Source organism: Lucilia cuprina, chromosome 3 (genome assembly GCF_022045245.1).
Source record: "Lucilia cuprina isolate Lc7/37 chromosome 3, ASM2204524v1, whole genome shotgun sequence".
Classification (NCBI taxonomy): domain Eukaryota; kingdom Metazoa; phylum Arthropoda; class Insecta; order Diptera; family Calliphoridae; genus Lucilia; species Lucilia cuprina.
In genome coordinates, this window is record NC_060951.1 from 64,709,008 (window position 1) to 64,732,857 (window position 23,850).

At 30.1% G+C, this 23,850-nt stretch overlaps 1 protein-coding gene across 5 annotated transcripts in view; it reads left to right on the forward strand.

Annotated features, from left to right (window-relative positions):
• Window positions 1–23,850, forward strand: part of LOC111674828 (mucin-5AC) — a 50,112-nt gene that overhangs the window by 5,211 nt on the left and 21,051 nt on the right. For 4 of the 5 annotated variants that reach the window (XM_046946307.1, XM_023435492.2, XM_023435490.2 and 1 more), the window contains exons 3-6: window positions 283–1,872; window positions 1,946–2,512; window positions 4,351–4,392; window positions 4,470–4,496. In XM_046946307.1, coding sequence (XP_046802263.1) covers window positions 283–1,872; window positions 1,946–2,512; window positions 4,351–4,392; window positions 4,470–4,496 — 2,226 coding nt within the window. The remainder of the gene's footprint in view (window positions 1–282; window positions 1,873–1,945; window positions 2,513–4,350; window positions 4,393–4,469; window positions 4,497–23,850) is intronic. The other variant, XM_023435491.2, reaches the window with a different exon arrangement.

Below are 23,850 nucleotides of genomic sequence, written 5' to 3' on the forward strand. Positions count from 1 at the left end.
AATTTATTTAATTATTTTAAATGAATGATTGTAATCATAGAACCAAAACCTCCTACAACTGAACACTAATATTTTCTTTATAAAATCATTTATTTAGAACTTAGAAACCAAGTACATTTTCAATAATTACTTTAAAAATAAAGAAATGTAAATGCTGAGTGGCGCTCTCAAGTTTTGCCTACAAATATTTAATTTTATACTTATTTATTTAAGTTTATTATCTAATCATAATAAAAAAAACGTTTCACTTTGTTTCTTTTCGATTTCGTCATCAACAAATAGTTTGCAATAAAACTGGGGCAAAAGCGTAAAGAGAAACGTTTATCTGCACTGGAGGAGCTGACATGTACATACAGCATTGAAGAAATCAAAATGCCAAAGATCATTGATACTGGACAGCCACATCCCATACGGAACATTGGTTCTGGTGGTGTCGGCGGTGGTAATATGTCCAATATTGGGGTGGTTGCTGGACTTGGTTCATTGAATTTGAATCATAATAATAATCACCATCAAAAGGATAATAATAGCAGTAGTAACCTTAATGAAAACAACAATGGCAGCAGTATGCGTGTTACACCAATTAATGCCACCGCAATGCTCAATAACAACAACAACTCCAACAACAATAACAATATCAACAGCATCAGCATTAATAGTGTTAACAGCACCAGCAATAACAACATCAACAGTAGTGGTAACAATTTAAGTGTAAACACAGATATTAATATGACATCTTTAACAGATTCTTCTTCGACGCTCACGCTGAAATCAACTTCAGCGACGATAGCATCAACTGCAAACATGAATGCTGTAACGCCGATGGACACCACTATGTCTTCTGGACCCTGGAAAGATACCACGAATGTAGTTCCTGCATTTACCAATCACAATGGTAGTGGCAATACGGTCAGAGGAAGCAATATTGGTGGTATCGGCATGGAGGCTAAAATGAGTGGTGGAGTCGGAGTTGCTGGCTCAGGTCCCGGTGAAAATGGTAGTGATAGCAACAGTATTATGATGATGGATACATGTGATGGTACAGCACCAGTTTCAACGCCGTTACCAGCAGTAGTGTCAACAATGGCACCTTCTGTGGTGACAGCTTCAACGACGGCGTTAACAGCAATGAGCTCAGTCACATCAACAGCAACTGCAGCGGCCACGCCAACGCAGTCATTATCAGCAATAACGAATATAAAATCATCAACGAATTTACAAAATTCGAGTAGAAATTCCTTAGCAATGGATACTTCCAAAGCGCTTAATGTAAGTAACAACACAAAAGAGAAAAGCACAAAATCTTCTTCCTCCACAACGTCGTCATCAACGTCGTCCTCTTCGTTGGCGTCTATGGCATTGACAACAAACTCAACTACAACAACAGCAAACACATTAACAACAACAATACCAATAACTGCAACAAGCACAACATTAACACCAAAACTACCACCTATGGCGGCAGCGTTAACAGTATCATCCTCAATATCAATTTCCCACACAACAGCCACAACAACAACTGCTACCAACTCATCAACATTATCCACAAGTGCTATGGATAAATTACAACCAACAGCAGCAGTTGCAACAACACCACCATCACTACCACCACATACCCAACTACCATCATCTACATACTCGACAGCAACAACATCAACAACAATAGCGACGACGACATCTTCGTCATCTGCATCCTCACTATCGTCGTCATCTTCGTCGGCGACAATTAATAGTTCAACTCTGTTAACACATGGCTCAAATAATAATGATGCTTACAAACACAATAGCATACATCCTCATCCTGGTTTAGGGCCACCTTCCTTTAAAACAATGTCTTCAATGGCAGGCAATTGCATACCAGGAGCTTTTAATGTAAGTATTTTACGGCATTTCTCATTTTACACTCTCAACAATTATTTATGTTTTTGTTTTTTTCCCCAAGCAGAAATCAAACGCACATTTAATGGATCAAAAAATGCACAATAATAATAGTAGTAATAGTAGTAATAATGATTTCATAACAAATATGTCAGCCACTTCGGCAGTGCTACCACCACAACAGCAATTGCCTCCCACCACCGGAGCTCAGCCCACTGTGATGGCTTTAAATGTTACTAATCAAAAAGATTTACATCATCTACACCATCCGCCTCATCATCCACATCAGCAGCATCATAATACTATGAATATGAGTGGTGGTATGATTGGTGTTCATTCTAAAATCCATCAACAGCAGTTGCAACAGCAGCATTTACATCATCAACAACAACAGCATCAACATCATCTACAGCAGCTGCAACAACAGCAGCAACAACAACATCATCAACATCTTCAGCAGCAGCAACAGCATCATCCTCATCATCACCACCACCATCAGCAACAACTGCAACATCAACAACAACAACAACAGCAGCAGCAGCAACAGCATCATCACAAAGAAATGCTTGCTGCAGGAGGCAACAACAACAGTAATAGTACTAGTAGTAATGATCATAAGGATCGTTTAAACGATGTAAGCATAACTTTACTTAAATTTTTTTTAATTAGACTTTACTAAGAACTGATTGTGGTTGTAATACGACATTAAACAATGTTTCGTGTAACAATATTAAGAGCTTAAAGCTACTGCATTATGCTGACCTATTTTTTGAAAGAAAAAAGAAAACATTGGCTTTAAATTATAGATATCTACAAGCGATGAAACACTTCTTACACCAAATTTTTAAATTCGTTTTTATATTCAATTTTGTTTTATTATTTAATTTCAAAGAAGTACTTCCATTTTTTTCTAAAAATGGTTTCAAGTGTGACCATAATAGAAGAGTTTTTTTCTATAACTTTATAATGGATAAAGATTTGTGTCAATTTTTATAAAGAATTAGATAGAAATTTGTTCGTTTTCTCTTCAACGAAATCATCGCAACAATTTGAGAATATGAACGAATATTACACTAAAAATTATCACAATTTTTTACTAAAAATTAAAATGTCCCTTAAAACTTTTTTTAATTCTACAAATTCAAGATATAACTATAAATTAAAATTTCACAAAAAATCAAAATTTTCAGTAAATTAAAATTTTCAAAAATTCAATTTTCCCTAAAAAGTTCATAATTTTAATAAAAATTCAAATTTCACAAAAAAAAAATTTTCACTAAAAAGCCAAATTTTCACTAAAAATTTTAAACTTTTTTTTAAATTCAAGATGTCACTATAAATTCAAAATTTCACTAAAAATTTAATTTTTACTAAATTGAAGTCTTCACTAAAAAGGCAAACTTTCTCTAAAAAGTTCAAACATTTATTAAATATTCAAGATTTCAAAAAAAATTCTAATTTCACATAAATTTTCGCAAAAATTCGAACAAACTCAAATTCATTTTTATACCCTACAACACTTTAGTGGGGAGGGTATATTGGGTTTGTGCTGATGTTTGTAACATACAAAAATATTCGTCCTATACCCACCTTAAAGTATACCAATCGGCTTAGAATCATTTTCTGAGTCGATTAAGCTATGTCCGTCCGTCCGTCTGGCTGGCTGTCCATGTAAACCTTGTGCGCTAGGTACAGGTCGCAATTTTCAAGATAATTGAAAATGGTTAAAATCGGTCCATTATTTCGACCCTACTCCCCTTTGAGCCCTACTCCCCTTTGAGCCCTTTTAAAAAATCTCTTTTTTGCCAAAAAAAAAAAGTAAAAATATTCCGAAATAAAGTTAAAAAACAAACCAAAGGCTTTATTTTTTAACATACATACTGACTGGTGTAGGGTATCATATGGTCGGCTACGCCCGACTATACATTCATACTTGTTTTTAATAAAAACATTTCATTAAAAATCACAAATTTCTTAAATTTAAAAAATTTATTTTAACAAAACTTTAAATTATTTAATTTGTACCTTTGTACCTAACTACTTCTACTCTCTTCAAATACTTAATAGATAAATTAAAAATAATCGCTGATATCAATAAAGATTTCTTATAATTATGTTTTTTTGAAAATAGAATTTCCTACATTTTTTATTATCTTGATTAAATGTTATTCAAGTTTATTTTTTCCAACACTTATGTTCTATTACTATTATCAGTTTACACTATTTAAAAACGCTTGAAAGTGAATTTTTTTTGTTTTAATTGTGTTTATTTATAAAATTATAAAACTTTTATAATCCATTTTGTTTATTTTGATAATTACTTGATTTGTTTAGCCTAAAATCACTTAAAAGCAATCGAGTTTTCGTATTAATCTTAATTAAAGTTTATTATAAATTAAATAATTTTAATCTTTATTGTTTCCCTAATCTAATCGTCTTTTTATTTACTATACTTTTTCAACTTTTCAACAGCCCAACAATAGGATTAATAATATTGGAAAAGGATTTAATATCGTAAGTGTTGTGTTAATGTGATTAAATTAATTTGATTATGTTAATTAATTTTTATAATTTTTCTTTTATTTTTTTAGTGTGATAGCGGCAATGATGAAAATAAGGTAAGTTTAAAAATTTTTCATTTTTGTATTATATTTTATTTGAAAAAAACGTAAGATCAAAAGTTTTAGGCGTAATATTTAGATAAAATATTACAATTTTAAAAAACAAATCATTACTTAAGATTATTCATCAAATTCTGCATCGGAAACAGAAAATGCATTATAAATTGCTAAGTGTTGAACCTTAAGGTTCCAATGCGATTCTCAAAAGATTTTCTAAAAGATTACGAAATGAAACTTGTAATATTTTTACTTAAAACAATTATTGAATACATAGCTTTGAGCAAAGAATATAAATAAATTGGGGCTTGTCAGTTGGTACCTAAAGGAGTTGTCATTCGGTACCTAACTCTAAGAATGTATTGGTAGAATTATTCTTCATATTTCGCGAAAAAGTGTTAACGTATTGTGATAGAGCCGGACTTTCACCAGTGTGTTGAATTCACACAAAACTCCTCTGTGTGGAGAGGGATATGTTATTGTTGTAAAACATTGTTAAAGTTCAAATTCTTTTTTCTTGTCATAGAAACGATAAACATGTATCAATATTTTGTTTTTTTAATTAAAAATATTTACACATTCAACCCACAATTTTCCCAAATTTCCGGTATATGTCGTCTGCAATCCCACCTTTAAATGAATCATAATGAATTTGTAAAAAACGTATCATAACTTAGTGCGTAGCAGAATGTTGTTTAACTAGGAATGTTGAATCCGTATTTCGATTCAAAAGAAAAAGTTTTTAAAACACAATTGTCCAATTCACAATCGGTGTTGTACGGTTGTATCGTAGTATATCGTAATTTTTTATTATATCGATATGATATCGATTGTGAATTGAACAAATGTATTTAACATACAAATTCGAAATGTTTTTCATTCAAATCGATTAACAGAGTAACCCCCTGATTATGTAGAACTAGTTCTTTATCCAAAAAAATCTAGTACTTTGGAAATGCGCTCTAAACATGAAATTGTACTAGAAGTATACCTGAAAAAAAGTTCTACAACACATGATTGTAGCCTTTACTCATTTATCGTTGGCAATGACCTAAGAAATCAATTATTTTAATTCTAATTAAAAACAGGTTCCAGAATTGTTTATGATTGCATCCGTTCTCTGATGGTTCGAAAAAGTTGATTCGCATACATTGAACTAATGAAGTACCAATGTACCATTTCTTTTCATTGAAAGTACTTTGAAATCAAAACAATGTTTCAAAGAACAGATTCCAGATTTGTTATGTTGGAATTAGTTCAAATTATTTTAACTGTTCTTTAATACCTAAAGCATGTAAAAGGAAATAATTGATCATAATTGGCTTGATAGTGTTTTCCTCAAAAATGTACCCACTTATAAGTATAAACAAGTACTAAAGATGTTTTTGAAATAAAACTAACCAAAGGAAGTAAGTTACAGTTTTACTAAAAAGAAATCATATTAGAAGAAACATTGCTGAAAATTCAGCAGCAAGACCCTTTGTGAAAACTAAGGACTGTTATAACCTAATGATCTAGAGTTTTATAGCATTATTTTATTAATAACACAGGCCAACAAAAATTTAAATAAAGTAGAAAGCCTGAGAGTAACTTAGACTCTTCTAAAGAATTTATTCAATTAGAATCTGATTTAAGGTAACGTGTCCTGAAACTAGAAAAAACACATTTTTTCTACACGTATAACAGACAAGACATATAAAATGTTGTATGCCATCTGAAAGTCCATTCTATCAGCATTAAAATTAATGCTCAACATCTAACATATCTTCTTTTTTATGAAAGATATTCTTACCTTTAGAAAAGTATACTTTAGCGTCTGGATAAAAAATGTATCAGACTGTGTAATTAATGCACTTTAATAATATCAGTGTTTTGTCAAAAATCTCGTTAGAAATAAATATCGAATGAAAGTCCTTTTATAACATTCTTCAGAACTTACTAAACTAGTAGTTTAAAACAAAACCTTAAAGAATAGTTAAAAATTAATACTATGTATATAAAAAGTTTACGAGGCAGCAATAGATTAATAAATATAATAATACTTAATTTAATGATAATCCTATAATGATGATCTACTTTTAAGAAGATTCTCTTCATTTTATAGAATTTGTTTCATAATTGCATAGTTTAATTACAAAGTAAATACAAAATATATTGGGTGATTCATTTAAAAATCATCTCTCGAGCACAAGGTTTATATGGACACACGGATGGATATAGGAAGTGATTCTGAGCCAATGTGGGTGTTACAAACGATTAAAAAAAATCCCCATTATAGGAAAATAGATTGAATAGTTAGACTAAGAATAGGATATAGTTAATGGTAAACATAAAATTTCCTCAAAATGTGAGTTTTTACGCTACCTGGTTAATAATCGTATAATTCAAAATAATTCAATTATTCGAATAAATAAAAACTTTGTATTTTTATAGCTTTTTTACATTAATATTCTTCCTATTGTAAATAAAATTATAATTTTCAACTTCTTTCAATTCAATTTTCAAATATTGGAAATTAATGTTTTTAAGATTTCTCAACGAGTAGCAGAATTCATACGTTCCAATGAACTAGTGTATAACTGCTGCTAAGGAACTTATTAGAATTACTTAAGACACAATATTATTATTTCCATCCAGGAAAACTTATTCTAAAAACTACTAGTTCTAGAAGGAATGAAAACAGAACCACTTTACATACTTAAACAACAGCCATGGAACTAGTAGTGTCGTCATTACTTCTGGAAGCCGTTCCTTAGAATACTGTTGTGGCTCTTAAATACTTCTAAATAGTTTTAAAGGAACTAGAAAGAAACTAGTTATACATTGCTACTACACTAGATCAATGGAACGCATACTAGTTCCGAAACAACTTCTTGGAATGATTTGAAAAAAAAAAATGTCAATAAATTAAAATTTTATAAAGTTATTTTTATCGAAATAAAAAACGCATTCAAATATTTATTTTTGCATTCAACTGAACTACAAGATATTAAAGAGATCCCTTATTGAATGATACCGAGAGAAGGGAAAGTTAGCTGCTTGTAACGTATATCCTTACAAAAAAAAAAATATTTTAAAAGATTATAGGTGCGTAAGAATTATATTAAATTTTTTCGTATGATATGTATATGTATGTAAGTTTTGTAAATAACAATGGTACAATAGTAAAAATTCCTCAACAGTTTCTCATAATTGCTCCTAATCTTAATAATTTTAAACAAAAACGCTAAAAAATATTTCTTTATACGTTCTCTAAAGCTTCCCTGGAACTAGTTTCGAGTTTGACAAATTCAAATAAAAATCATTGATTAAAGAACTAATTCCTGAAGTATTCTAAAGAACAAGTGTCGACTACAAAATGCTTCCTCAGAACCAGTTCCAAAGCTGACAATTTCGAACAAAAATCATTGATCTTAACGTTAAACTAGAACGAGTTCAGGCTAAAATCATGTGTTCTAGAACTAGTTGTAGAACTAATACAATTTTTCCTGGAATGATTTTATACTGTTATAAAAATTGATTTTGATGATTTTATACTGTTATAAAAATTATCAAATAAATGTTCTTTTTTTATAGAAAAATTTATAAGAAATTAAGAAAAGAATAACATTTATTATAAATATTTGTAGAAAATACAGACATATGTAACCATATGGCCTCGGAAAGTGATTTTAAGCCAATAAGTATATTTTAGAGTTGTATATAGGAATAGGAATGTTAGAAACACATAACACGCATCTCATTACAAAACAAAGTTTATTAGAGTCATTATGCGAAAACGTAAAGTAAATATAGTTCATTGTATTATAAATAGAATCTGATACTAAAATTAAATTTCAATATAAAAGAATATCCGTTTCCTATAGTTTTCAAAACAATTGAGCAGTTTGAGTCATACTCAAAAACTCATACTTGGAAATATTAAACTATTACAACAATCGATGTGATTATTAAATTTTTAATAAATAGCAATAAGTAATCAATGTTAATGATACAGTTATTTTCAATACAATAAATACTGTATAAATCAAATTTGATCCCAGCTTCCAAAAAACATCTCAATAATAATTCTCTCAAAACACCACCACCACTCCAATCATGTTATTTAAACATCAAAAATAAACATGAATAAATCATTGAAATCTTGTATTTATTTTGCACTTTCTCCTTTTTCATGCAAAGTCAATCTAAGCTTTCCAAAATATGTACAAGAAAACAAAAACTGCAATCAAATCTATTGAAAAACTATCAATCTTATTTGTCCTCTTTTGGTATTTTTTTTTTTTTTTTTTTTGTTTAGCTAACAAAAAAATCACACTAACTATAAAATATTTGTGTAAAAAAAACACAAACACCACACCATAATTATGATGAATGATTACACAGAGCTGCTTACAAAATCCAAAAGAGGCAAATGAAAAAAACCTGTTTAGTTGTTTATTACAAACAAAAAAAAAAAACAAAACTCTTTGAAACTATTAATTTTTGAAATTTATTGACCAAATTAACTGATAATATTCATTAAAATGCGGTTTTTTATTAGTATTACTTTATTATTAACAATGATTATTATTATTATTATTACTAACTGTGGTATGTGTGGTTGTGTTTTCTATCTATTACTATTATTAGTCTTAATATATGATTGAAGTCGAGTTGTTACGAGTCAAACGTTAATAAGTTATTACAAAATTGATTCTATCATTATCACTACATTTCCATCGAACAGTAGGTGGTATTTAAATTAACATAAAATGCCCTCTAGCGATAAAGTAGATTTTTTTTCTTATTATTTATTCGTTTATTTCACTATTTTTGTTTTTTTTTTTTGTTTTTAATTTAATACTATTAATACACTGAATAAATTATTGAACAACTAGGAATGGGGAGTGTGAAGTTAGTATAGGCAGATATTAAAAAGTATTATTTCAAAACTTTTCTTAATTTTCCACAATTTTAGAATTTATGCAATTTTTTTTTTAATTTCAAATATAAACATTTTCACGGTTAGTGAAACGAAAATATGACAAATGAATTAATTATCTTTTAATTATTTATTATACTGTCCATTATATTAGACTTTTAATTGCAAAAAAAGTTAATTTAATGTTTCTATTTTTTAATTTTTCATATTTACAAATACGTGTCGTATAATAACAATTAATTATATTTGATTTGCAACACCTAACCCCCAACCCACCCCTCTCCAATCGTTTCGTTTCAATTACACAAAACTAGAAAAAAAAATCACCTATTAAATAATTAATTCATTTATAAACAATTAATTCTTTTATCAGTTTAAACGTCAAAATGGAATTAATGAATGTTGGAATAAATAATTTGATTTGTTGGTTGATTTTTTGCTTAGCATTACATGTTTGTTTAACAACAACAGCAACAGCTTTAGAAACAAATTTACTAAGGGGATTAAATATCTATTTACATTTAAGCCCCTCATTTTCCCTCTATCTCTGCTAGGTCGGTCTTTTTTTTTTTTGTAGTGCTTTTTAACCCTTTTTGATGGGTTATTTTTTTATCAGTTCTAGTTTATAATGTTAGTTGATTTATTAATTTATATGTATATGGCTTTAACAATTTGCTGTTGTTGTAATAATTTTTAATATAAATAGACTTAAAAATCACAAACAAAAGGAACATAAAAATACAATGAGGTTAGACATGATGAATTAATCTATTTACTAGTCTGTGGACTCGTCTATGCTTAAGTATATAGCATTGTCTACTACGTAAACTAATCTAATAACTTGTCCGTACACTAGTTTCAGTACTAGTCTATAAGCTAATCTATGACAGGCGCGAATATAAAACTTAAAAGTCTATTCGTGATCACTCTTTAAAAAAGAAAAGCTGCTTAGCTTTTAAACAATACTGTACACATTCGAAATAACCATCTCAATTTGTCTACTTATCAAGTAATTAAATTTAAAATTTTATTGACCCCCTCTTCTTTTGAATACATCATAATTACACAAATGGTCTGGTCTGGTAAGGGTTAATTAATATAATATTGCATTACAAATGAATTTTTCTCGTTTAGAAAAACACGCTACTTTACTTACTCACTCACTTGAAACGTTGTATTTTTTTCGTGTTGTCACCTTTTATTATTTATTTGCTGTTGTGCTGCTCACTTTTTTTTCTTCTCAATTTGTGCTAAAATTCAATTTGTTATAAAAACAACAACAACAGCAATAAGTGAAAAAATTATAATAATAACAAACTGAAAAAAGGTTAATTCGCGCACATTAAGTGCAAATTAGTAAATTACACGTTCGTCGTTCACATGCAAATTAAACGATAAATTAGCAGACAAAAGAGTTAAGCTTTACATGGATTTAATTTTTTTCTTTTTTTTTTGTATTTATTTTTTATTTCTGTTGTATTTTACACTTTACTTAAAAAGATTGTTGTATTATTAAGGTTTTTAGCTTTGGTTGGCTTTTTATGTTCATAAGTTTGTTGGTTGATTGGTTGTTGGTTTGGCTGGTCGGGACGGATTTGTGTTGTCATTTACACTGCGTTGTACTAGAAAATATAAGACGATGTAAAAAGCAAAAAAGTGTAGGGAATCAAAACCGACTTTATGATATACTACTTAAAAAATTTTTTGGATATAAAGAAAGATAGATAGATAGATAGATAGATAGATAGATAGATAGATAGATAGATAGATAGATAGATAGATAGATAGATAGATAGATAGATAGATAGATAGATAGATAGATAGATAGATAGCGATTTCAAACAAAAGCAGTACACTTACTTGTTAGTTGCTAGAACAGAGGTTGTGACAAATTTATCAACTTGTATTAGAAATTGTATACTATTCATAAGAATGACAGATACACAAGCGCGGTCATTGATAAACGTACGAGACATAACGAGACCATTTTTAGGTGTTACATATTTAACGCCTTCTAACCTCACCTTATTGCAGTAGAGTAGGGTATTAAAAACAAAGTTAAGTAAGAGGATTGAGTCCACAACAAATTTTGTAAAGAATAAGAAAATAAATATTATTTTTTTTCTTCGTGCAAATAAGTGTTCATATGTTTTTTTATTGTTGATATTTTTTATAACACTCTTAAAATGACTGTGTTTTTTTACATCTACTGAATATTTACTCATAAAAGCATGTAGGTAATAGATGTTGAAGCAAAAAAAAAAACAAAATCCATGTTTACTTTAAGTGTCTGGCGTACATTAACCAAAGAAGCAGAAATCTATTTGGTTGTTAAAACTCTTGTTGATGATTATACTTGTATACAGTTGTTTTTGAGGAGTAGGTTTTGGAAATTTGTCGTTTTTGTAATTCATATGTTGTTTTTGTTTGTATTTAGAAAGAAAAGTCATAAAGCAATTGGGTGTGTGTGTGTCTTGAAATTGAATAGAAATGGGTCTTAGGTTCCGTTACGATTATCCTTAAATAGCTCAATTTAAGTATTTCAAATATGTTATGTTACTTAAATTATATTTAGTTTTACATTAAAGCCAATTTTATGATTTAAATGGTAAATCTCCAGTTTAACTAAACCAATGCTTTACTTTTGTTTTGTCCAACACTTAACAACTAAACCTTATAAAAAAGTTTTTAATATTAAAAGTTTTTCTTACATCTTAAATTAATTTTCTTAACCCTCAATTCAACTCCCCCTACCTTTTTCCAAATAATCCGCCTCTGTCAAAACTTTGTAAATAAAACATAAGATTACCTTTAAACTAAACAGGGATGAGAGAAAGCGCACTGTAGCAGGAGGGAGTAAACAAAACATAAAAAGAGCTTGTCATACACTTTATACCCATCATTTCAGAGTTTCTTTTTAAACAGCGGTTTATGTGTACTTTATAGACAAGGTGTTTTGCAGGGAGTGGCGCCCTTTTGTATTCAATTTTTTTTTCTCAACTTGTTTTTTTTTACTCTTTGGGTTGTGAACATTTTACAGACAATTTGTTTGCTTGCTTGGCACTTTATTTTATTTTTTTTCCACTATAGTGGTTCAGTCAGTCATTCTATATGTATTTACGTACGTTCGTCCGTCCGTCCGTCCGGCTGTCTGTCCATAATCGTACGAGTGTGGAGTATATTATAAATGCTGTTGCAGTACTTTGCTGCTGCTCACTTTAGGGTTTTTCTTTATTTATTTTTATTATACATCGTTGTATGTACGTGTTTTTGTTGTATGTTTTGTTGGGTTCCTTTAGTCGTTTTACGAAAATTTCTGTTGCAATTTCATTTTTTATACTCTATTCTGGCTCTATAGAGTTTTTATTATTCTTAAGTTTTCATTGCTAAATTTATATCTGTGTATAAGTTTTTTTTTGTATATGTAAATTGTTACAGTAAGCGTAAAAAATATTATGTTATTGAAAAAATATGTTTTTTATTCAAATGACATATTTTTACCACTTAGTTTTTTGACAAAAGACCTAAATCTTTGACAGAAAAGTTTTCGCTTTATGTATTCCTCTTTGACTTTTGAACTGTGTTTGAAAGTTTTTTTTCATTCCCAACATCCTTTGAAGTATTTGAAACCGTAATGTTTTGTAATTTATATCAATTTAGATCTGAAACTGAAGTATTTGTACCGTTTATTGTGAAATTGCAATGGAGTTTTGAAGTTTAAAGTGTTTTCTTATATCTTAAATATAAGATAAGATAGATAACATCTTAGATATTTCTATGTGTAAAAATAGTCTAGTAATTTCCTGGAATGTTTGAATAACTTTAGAAGAAAGTTTAGTTTTAAAAGATTTTCGGGTCGGTAAGGAGACTTTTTGTAAAGTTTTGATTTTAAAGCGAGTCAACGCTAAAGTACCTTAAAAGTAAAAATGTAATATAGTTTATTTAATAGTGATCTAGTTGAGTAAGATGTAATTTAGAATTTTGATTGATTAATTTTCCTTAAAATTCCTGGAAATTTTCCAGCAATTCTCGACAATGACAAACTCTGGAAATAAAAAAAACACTATTTTCAAGTAAATCGGCAATAAATTTAATCAGATATGAAAATCATTTTTGATTTAGAAATATTGCATTAAATAATCTATTGATTTAAACTTACTGCTGATGTTAGTTAACTACAGCTTAACGGGCTGTTAATCAATGGTACATGAAAAAATTTAACTATTTAGCCCGTAAAAGTCATATTGAACATAATCATCTTCTCAACTAAAAAGATCTTACTTAGTACGAAGTAACTTACATTTAAAATCCTTAAAAGAAACAAAATCTCTACTAAATCCCTTAAAATTTTAGAACCAAGTGTAAAATTCTTATGTGTTTCTTGCAACAAATGAAAAAAACCCTCATATCTTGATTTCCTTGCTTTCTTTATATCCTGGCTTCCTGGTTTGTCGCATGCCAACTAAAATTTCTTGTTTTTTTTTCGTAGAGTTATAAGACATGGGACAGACTTTTCTTTTAAAAAGCAAGTAATGAAAACTTAACTAAACTACCACTACGACTAAGTCTTACTTCAGTAAATAAAACATTTAGCTAAACTCATATGATATACATGAACTAGTACAAGTACTAGTACCGTAGTAGTTACATATGTATGTACAAATATATGTTGACATGACATACCAACCATAATGTTTATGTTGGCCTTTTTATAACTTTACAAGAGAAAATATTACAACACTTTACGTATGGACAGACAGACATACAGTAAGAGACTCAGTTCTTTAGCAAGTTCATCCATCACCATCATTCCTACAAAGTAGTTACTATTATTATTATACTTTGGTAGTATATTGTGTTATAACATTTTTATTATTATTTTTGCCATAAACTCTCTAGACATATTCGTACAATCATCCAGCCAGTCAACCAACCAAATATCCATCCTTATATCCAAAGAAGAAGTAACAAGAAAAAAACTACAACATAAACATTAGTGTGTTTTTTTGTTTTTGCATAGTTAAATTCTGTTCCTGACTCCTTACTTACTACTTCATGGTTGTTTGCTTGGTTTTACTATAGCGACGTTGTATGTACGTTGTATTTTTGTTATTATTGTTGGTGGTAATAGAGCAGCAGTTATAGTCATACTATTACTGCTGCTAAATGGCCCCAGCAGGGGGGCTTGTTATTTGAGTTTTATGTTATTTTTTTTAAACACTTTTTTTCTGCAAGCGATTGAATGAGTGTGTGAATGTATTATGTTTGAACTAACATGGATTTACATTACCCTGCCTTACCTTGTTTTTTTTCTTTTCTTCAGCATAACACAAAAACATATACTCACTCCTGCTCTTTTGGCCCCCAACCAAAATCAACACAGAATATCCATCCATACATGTTCCCCCTATATGTTTGTTATTTTGTTGGAAAATCTACAACATATTCAGTCACTTAATGTAGCATGTTTAAATGAAAATGGTACAAGCTAATCAAATATTAATATGATTTTATAACACAGTTAGCATTAGTATTCCTCTATGGTTATTATACATTCACATACATACATACATACTTGCAAATACCCAAATATATAACTGAACAATTTAGAGCATAAACTAACTAACAAACGACAGTCAGTCAGACAGGCAGGCAGACGGACCAACCATCCAACCAACCAACCATCATGACCCAAAATATCTTTCTCCCCCAAACAAAAGCAATTGATATTCAATATGTACTTGACGATTATGTTTGTTGCTAAAATAATAATAAAATTTCCCAATTCCTCTTGAGATATTAATATGGGTTTTTGTTGTAATTTCCTTTCTCAACTGTTCAAAAGTTCTCCTTCCCTTCCCAGCATAACTCTGCAAATCTACCCATCAACTTTGGTTACATTTAAGTCAACCAAAGAACCAACATCCAAATGATTTTCATTGCTGATATTTTTGTTCAAAAATGTTTGTGTATTTTGTACATACATACATTCATACATATGTACATAATACATTCTATTTTATATTCTACTGCATTCATCCATCCATATTCAATCCATATTACAATCTCTCTCCTATTGTATCCTGATTTTCATACAATGAATAAAACCTCTGGATTATTTGGTAAATGTTCGTACTTTTGTTCACTGGCTGACTGTATGACTGGCTGGCTCGTTTTTTTCATTTATATTGTTTGCTTGCTTGTCAGTTGTAATGTTCACATTCAAGTCTGTCCAGCATAAAATCAAACCCATTTGGAATATTATAGAAAAGTTAGAGTATTTAGATATTGTTAGTTTTCATGATAGAATTCACGAGCAGTTAGATTAAACTTGAAACATGTGGATGAGTTTAACAGAGATTGCATTTAAACTTTAACTGTTAAGTTAAGCTTAGTTTGTTTATGTTATTTAATCGTTAAATCAAAATAAATTTAACTTACCATGAAGCAAGTCTGGTTAAGCAAATCTTGCATTAAACTCTTAGTTAAACATAGAATTTCTTATGTTGGTTAAAATCTGTTTAACAGCTATTTAATAAATTTAACTGGACTTGAAATGTAATTGGATTTAACTAATCTTACATTGAAACTTTTAGTTTAACTGTTATTTAAAGTCAATGTTTAGAAATTATTTATTGAAAATATTGAATATATTTTCTATTCCTAATTCAAGTTTTCGTTAATTTATTACACTTACAATTATTTATTTATATTTTTTCTAAAACATTTTATAAAACTGATATTTTCAAAAAACCGCTGTTCATTGTTTATGTTTTTAACTGAATAGTTGGCAATACTAACAAAGTTAGCTGATCATAAATCCATAACAGAAAAACACAATCATCGGTTAAAGTCCGCCTAAATTTGTTCCGAGTTTAAATTAACAGTAAGTTAAGCCTAGTTTAACTGAGTATTAAGAAACAAATTTTATTATTAATATCAAAAACCTGCATATAGTTTACCTTTAATATCGTTAGGTATTTTGGTTTCAAAAATTTCCTATTGGCCACATTTTTTGTTTTTCAAATAAATTCCCCCAAAACTTAAACGTACCGATATATACAACATGTCTCTACAGTATAGAGGTATATCTAGTATCATATTGTTCATGTTGTTGCATGTGAACGACGAGTATTATGTGTTAACTTCCACTGCCATGGCTTTATAACACAAAAGGAACCAACGATATAATACAACAACAAAACAAGCAACAAAAAAAATCCAAACGAAATGAAAAGACCTTAGAGCAAAAAAAAAAAAAGATATCTGTGTTAGCAGCAGCATCATCAACAATATAACATCATCATCGCCATCACCATCCTCATGCTCATCAACACACCAACCAACGAACCAACATTAACATCATGTAGCACAATAACCGAAACTAACTAACGATAAATGTAGATGACTCTGACTATATGATGGTTGAATTGGTTGGTTCGTTCGTTCGTTTGGTTTTGGTTGGCAAAAGAATGAAAAGTATCTTGTGTCTAACATCAACAATTTGTCATACATACCCCTCTATTTTATGCTACCAAAGCAGCAGCAGGAACAGAAATAGCAAAAAAAAAAGAAATTGTAATAAAAAAGAATTGCCAGCAACAAAAACAATAACAACATCAACATTGAACAATAACACGACAGTCAAATACACTGTTCAGTCAAACAGTGGGACAAGTTTTAATTAAATGATATTGAAAGTAATAAGGAATGTTGAGGGAATAATTTTGATTTTTTTTTTTTTTGTAAAATATTGGAATTTTTGTAAAATCCCGTTTTTTTAAGATATAAATTTAGTGAAACATTAGTGATTTTTGGATTTGGATTTCTAATAAACTTTATTAAAAAAAATAAGAATTTTATTTTAGTTTATTTTAGTAAAATTAAATTTTTAGTGAAAATGGTAAATTTAGTATTCGATTTTTTACTTGATTTCGAAAAAACTTTAAACGTTCCAATTTGTTGAGTTCTAAAAATTTCTGCATTGTTGAAATTTGAAATGTAAAACAAATCGTACACCCCACTGTAGATACAAACATATGCATGAAGATATGAACAGCAATTCGACATAAAAAGCCATAGTGTATACTCTTAACATCATTTAACTTTTGTTTACACCCCACACTATCCATACATACATCCATCCATCCATCCAACCATACATATATCCAACCATTTATTTATTCCTTTATAACTCCCCTTTTCCCTGGCAGCCGTTTTGCTTTTAATATTATTTCTATTGAAATGTACGAGTAGCAATAAAACGACCCTTTTAAAAAATTTGTCTTTTTTTATATGAATGTTTGTTTATGTATATATGTGCGAGTGAGTATCTGTGTGGCAATAACATTTAAGGTTTAAATCCTCCAACGACCCCACAAAATGTTATTAAATTTCAATTTTACACGGAGGCTGACTATAATGCCAAACAACCATCAACCATATTGGTATGTTGGCTGTGTTACCCACACTTATATCCTGCTGAATACCCTCATTTAATCCAACATTTTTTTACCGCGAGTCGCCCACTACGCCATTGAGTCTTGTACACAGTCAGTCTGTGGTAGAGACAAAACTAACTGAATTTAAAAGAACTTGAAAGTGGCGAATATCAACAGCAACTTTAGTTATTCGCACGGTTTGGTAGTGTTGATTTTTTATTTGAATTCATTTTGGTTTTTTTTTTTTGTTTTAGTGTATTTAATAGTAGAGATTGTGTAAAAAATTATACGCTTAGTTTGTCAGTTAAGTTGAATCGTATAGAGTTGAGTTGATTTGGTCTTTACTTAAAATGTGTGTAGTCCTTGTCGACGTCGTCGTCATCGTTTGCATCGTTATCCATTTCGCACTTTTCACTTCATCGTCATGAACAACAACAACAGCAATAACATCATCATCAACAGTCTCTTCTTAGCAGTAATGCTATTTTTTTTTGTTATTATTGTTTCTGGGTTTTGATTTTCTTACTCTTTAGCACTTTAGCTGTGGGCATTAACATCCAAACATACCAATCTTGATTTTCTTCCTCCTCATCATCCCCCAATAGTTAGTCTTGCCTTTTTTCCTTCTGCCTGCTACTCTGTTGTTTTATTAGTGTGTAAAGCAGTCATTTTCCCCCTCTCCTTTTTCTATAAAAATAATATTTTTATATGGTTGTTAGCGTTTAATGTTGTTGCTGCTGTTGTTGTCGGTAATTTTCGCTTCGGCGTGCGCATATCATAAATAGTAATCATGTTTCATTCAAGTAGCTTTTTTACGATTTATTAAATTACGCGCATTATTACGATTACAACAGTGGCGGCAACAACGATTAGAGGCACTCAACTCTGCCTCTGCTGTGTATGGTGTGTTTGAGTGTGTATGCTCACTTGAGTATTTACGATAAATATACGATGGCTGTCGAAAAACTTCTTTCGTAACAAAGAAATCATTTTATATTAAGATACTACATCACACTTTCATATTAGTCTACATGAAGTTTTAAATCATTTATTAATTTGTTAAGGAGCTTTCGTATCGAACTATGTTCATTCCATTCAAATCGAATGTTTCATTTCATTCAAATGTAGTACATACGGGGAATAGAAGGTGATGAGCTTAAATCTGGTAAAATCTGGTGAAACTCTGAGGAACGCGATGACAATATCCATTCGATCCATTTAAAAATCTATACTCTGCACTTGATTAGCTATTAGATGCCAAACATCAACTGATTTTCGTAAAGAAACGAACTGCTATAACAGTAACCGTCACTGCCCTCGTACCATAAAATCATACTCGTACTATTACTTCTTTTCGACAAGAACAAGAGCAAAAAATAATAATAATAACGACAAAAACTTCAAACAACAAATCTTTGTGTGCGATAACAGCAAAACGATTATTTTACGCTAACAGACAACCAAAAAGGCAGGCAGGCTCAAACAAACATATGTACAACTTAAATGATTGTGTACGAGTGTACAATGAACAAAAAACAAACAAACGTACCCATGTTACAAGTGAACATTCACACAAAACATACATAAATACGTACAGTAGTTAGTAGTAGTACGTTTGAAGCAGACCTTTTAGTTCGTTCATTTGAACGTAAGAACATCACGACAACCCTTCAATCTGCTGACTGTGAAACCATGAAAGAAGAAGGCATGATTTCTCTTCACTACGAGTACGACTTTAATACTTTTTTTTCTGGTATTAAAGTGACGTTTTGTGTTTTTTGGTTTCGTTTTTTTTTTGCATGTTCCTTTTTTTTGTCTTATTGGATGTAATTGTTGAGATGGTACAACATTTGGCACTTGGATTCAAACAAGATCTAGGTTTTTGCTAACATCATATGTAGATATGATATTTTTTATTTGATAACCATATGGAGAGAAAGTTTAAACTTGTTCTCACCCGCTATCGATTCTAATGCCGAAATAAAAATGATCGATGAAAGGACATTGCCTTTTGCGTTTTTTAGGAACATGATAGAGTACTCCACTCTGGAGTGAATTAAATTTAAAATATTTTTGACAAAAAGAAACAGATTGCTATCGACGTACTTTCTTAGGGTGCCGATGCTCTTGTCCAACTTAACTCGATAATTAACCCAAGAGGTAGTAGATCAATGGTAAACAGTCTATGAAAATGATGTTGGTAAGAAAAATGCCAGATTCAAGTCGATCATTGCCAATTTCTTGAGATCATAAATTTTATGTGGAGATCGTGTAATTTAATTTCCTGTACACTCCTTTTGCAAAAGAGAGTGAAATTGAGCAAGGATCTCAGCTGTACACAGTAACTAAAGTAAACATCCGTTTACACTTTTGCAATCCGCTTAAAAATAAGCAATGTAAATTATCGAATATTATTCCGTATGAAAAGTGACAAATTTCAGATAAAGTTATAATGGACATTCCTGCAATGTAGTCTTTAACTTGGCTTTTCTTGTATAAATGCTTGTTCAAGTATTTTATTATGTATATTGCAGTACGAACGACTACTATACGAGCTGCTACTTTTGATTCATTCCTCTTTGTTGCCCCTCAAACACTCAAGTAACTACAACTTGAGAAGTGTGTACTTGTACATGAGTGTGCTTTGGATCTTGGTTGGATGGTTAGTTGGTTGCCTGAATGGTTAGCTGTTCGACTGTCTGACTAACAAGCCGACTGGCAGACATTTCGACTCACTGACAGCTTTTGGTTAAGTTGATTGTTTTTTGTTGGTTAGTTCTTTGACTGGCATCGTTTACTGCCTTCCGTATGTGTGTGTATAGCTTTCCCCACAATAATTTTGCTGTGACTATACTGCTGCTACTTGCAGATTTATTTGTTGGTTAGTTCGAACGTTGGTACGTCGGTTCGTTCATTCGTTGTCATAGTCATAGAGTCATAGTCGTCGAGTTGTTGTTTGGATTGAGTTTAGTTGAGCCGGTCGTTTGTCGTCGTCTCACTACGTACTTATAATAATGTGTGAATGTTTTTGTGTGATTGCCGCTAATTTAGATGCTTTAGCAGTGATTATATGGCATTTTTCGTATTTATTTATTTATTGTATTTGCTTTAATTCACCAGGTACTAAATAAGTAAGTGGTTTGTTGGTTGGTTGTTGTATTTATTTTCATTGTTTTTTTTTTTTTTTTTGTTATTACTACTTTTGTTGTTGTTGCTGTTGTTATAGCTGTTAAATTTGGTGTATAAGGTAATGTGGCATGTTGGCATAGACAGAATACACTTGAAAAGAGGAAGAGGAGTATCATGTATTAAAATGTAGTAAGTTTTCACAGGCATTATAGTATAATGTGTAGTGGCAGTAGTTGAAAGTTGGATGAATATGTTCGGTACTTACAGTTGAGTTGAGCTAATTACTAATTAAGTGTGACGATAGATTAACAACAAAACTTTTATTCAAAGAATGATTCTGCAGAATTTGTGCAATATTCTTAGATAGACTCAAATTATCCAACGAGTCATGATCACCATGATCATGACTCATAGTACAAAAAATATCAAAGATTCGACAGATGGATATCAAAACGACATATATTCAAAGAGATCATAGAATAAGCTTCTGTGTGGTAAGAGATTTCAATCATTTGTCATGTAAACTCTCTGTTACAATACGTCCTTACATATAAGCATCACCGTTAGCTTACATGATGTCAAATTCCTGTTTTTTTTAATTTTATTATCACCATAATAACAATAGTTATGCTTATTTATTGATCAATACTGTACTGAACTCACTTACTTAGTCGAAAACTGGCAGACAAACATACATTAGTTGTTTTTGGTTGAGTAAAGTAGAGTTTTGGTTTATTGGGATGTTTGGTTTTGGTTTTTTGTCGTTCGGTCGAATAGCTGGTTGGTTGGTTGTTAGGTTAGATGGTCGTATGGTTAGTTGCTTTTATTTGGTATGCAAGTGGTATGTGGGGAATATGCCTGAACATTCATCCATTCGACCAACAAGCAAACCAAGCTAGCACACAGTCCATCTATTTGTACGTTCATAAACATGAATGTATAGATGCATGTATGTATAGTACATATGCATACATATTCATATAAGTAAATTATAATTCCAAAGTGCATAAATGCACACTCAATGTGTGTATGTTTGGAATGATGGCATGGAATGGAGTCAGTCGATTGGAGTTTTTGATGTCGTCGAGTGGAGTTGAGTAGAAGTAGTAGTTATTATTGCATTGCATTGCATTTGACTGCATAACTGCCTGAATGCCTGTCTGACTGCCTGGTTTGCCTTGCCTGCATATTCATACGTCGTTTATTGGCAATATCATCTCTCGTTACGTTTGCAATGCTCGTATTTGATAGCTGTACTGATGCTGAATATCAAATGAATTTGGAATTTTTTTCGTTTTTTTTTTTTGCTTCTTCAGTTTTGAATTTGTATTCTACGTGCTCCTGTGGTTTATACACTCTCTACACGTTCCATGAGTTTTATGTTGTTGTTGCTGCTGATGTAGTTTGTGTATAGTAATTCACATTGCTAGTGTTGTCCCCTTTATTGTCCATCCATCCATACATTTGGTTGTTTCATCATCATCTTGTTGCTGATGCCTCTTCACCTTAAGTAGAAAAAGGAATAAATTTCATTGGAATGCCATGCTATATTGGATTCAGTACTTTATTTATTTCGCTTATTTTTTTATTATTCATTTTTTTTTTTTCATTTCTTCCAATTTAAATTCAATGCAATTCTATTTTAAATTAAACTACTTTTTGAGCTTCTTACACAAAAGAATAACACAAATGAATAAATAAAAACAGCAACAAAAAAATCATCTTAGAAAGTATCTGAGAAGTACTGGGCATACAGTTTTTTCAAAAATTTTTTGTCGTATTTTTTTGTTATACGATGTTGTCTACGTTTTGATTTTTTAGCTTTGTTGATTTTTTTCATTTCTTTGTATTTTGGGGATTATTGTATCTGTTGGATATACTCAAGCATGAATTGAAATTTTTAATATTCACATTTACTCACACAAAAAACATGGCCAACGTCGAGACGAGAGTACAACTGTTTGCCATTTTTTCGTGCTTATTTTTTATGATATAAGAAAGAAAAAAAAAACACAGGAGAATATTAAAGGGTTGCCATTGGGACAAAAAAATATATTCTTTATTTATAAAAATTTACAAATTAAAGTTAAAATATGAAGAGTGTATAAAATAATAAATACTTGGTATTTGAAAGTTGTGTCGACATTGCATAGTGTCAAATCGATCCAGAAATATAAAGGTAATGATGTTTAAAGACATGTATTCCTCTATTTATCGACCATAATATCACAAATTATTTTTATTTTTTTACAAATTGAAGCCAAATGATCAGTTTAGTTTCCTCATTTTTTTCTTTTTTTTTTTTTTTGAAAGTCTGCATTAACTTGTCTGCTAGATAGACTTTTTTTCTCAATACAGGATTTTTAAAAGTTTTAATTATCTCGTGTTTCATTTCTTATAAAAAGAATTCTCATAAAAAGTCCAGTGACGATATTACACACCAAAAAGTGTTCATGAACTTTATGACAATTTCAAAAGTATCATAATAAACATGGTCATTTTGATACTTTTAAAAACAAAATGTAAAAAAATAAAAATTTGTTTAGCATACAGGAAAGTGACATTTTCTTATGAATAGGTCAGTCCTTAGTTGTACATATTTATTAAATGGAACGAAAACTATATTGAAATTGGTATTCGTAACTCCTCAAATAACCAAGACCAAATCCAAATATACATACATATAGAAAATCATACTACATTTAACATAGTGATTTCTTATGTGAAGATGACGTTGTCCCACAACTAACACCAGCCTACATACAATGCAGGCTGGTTCGTTGTCAAAAAATAAACATGATCCATGAATGCATTAGATTAGACTGGGGCCATTGACTCCAATAACGTGTTGGAGAAATTT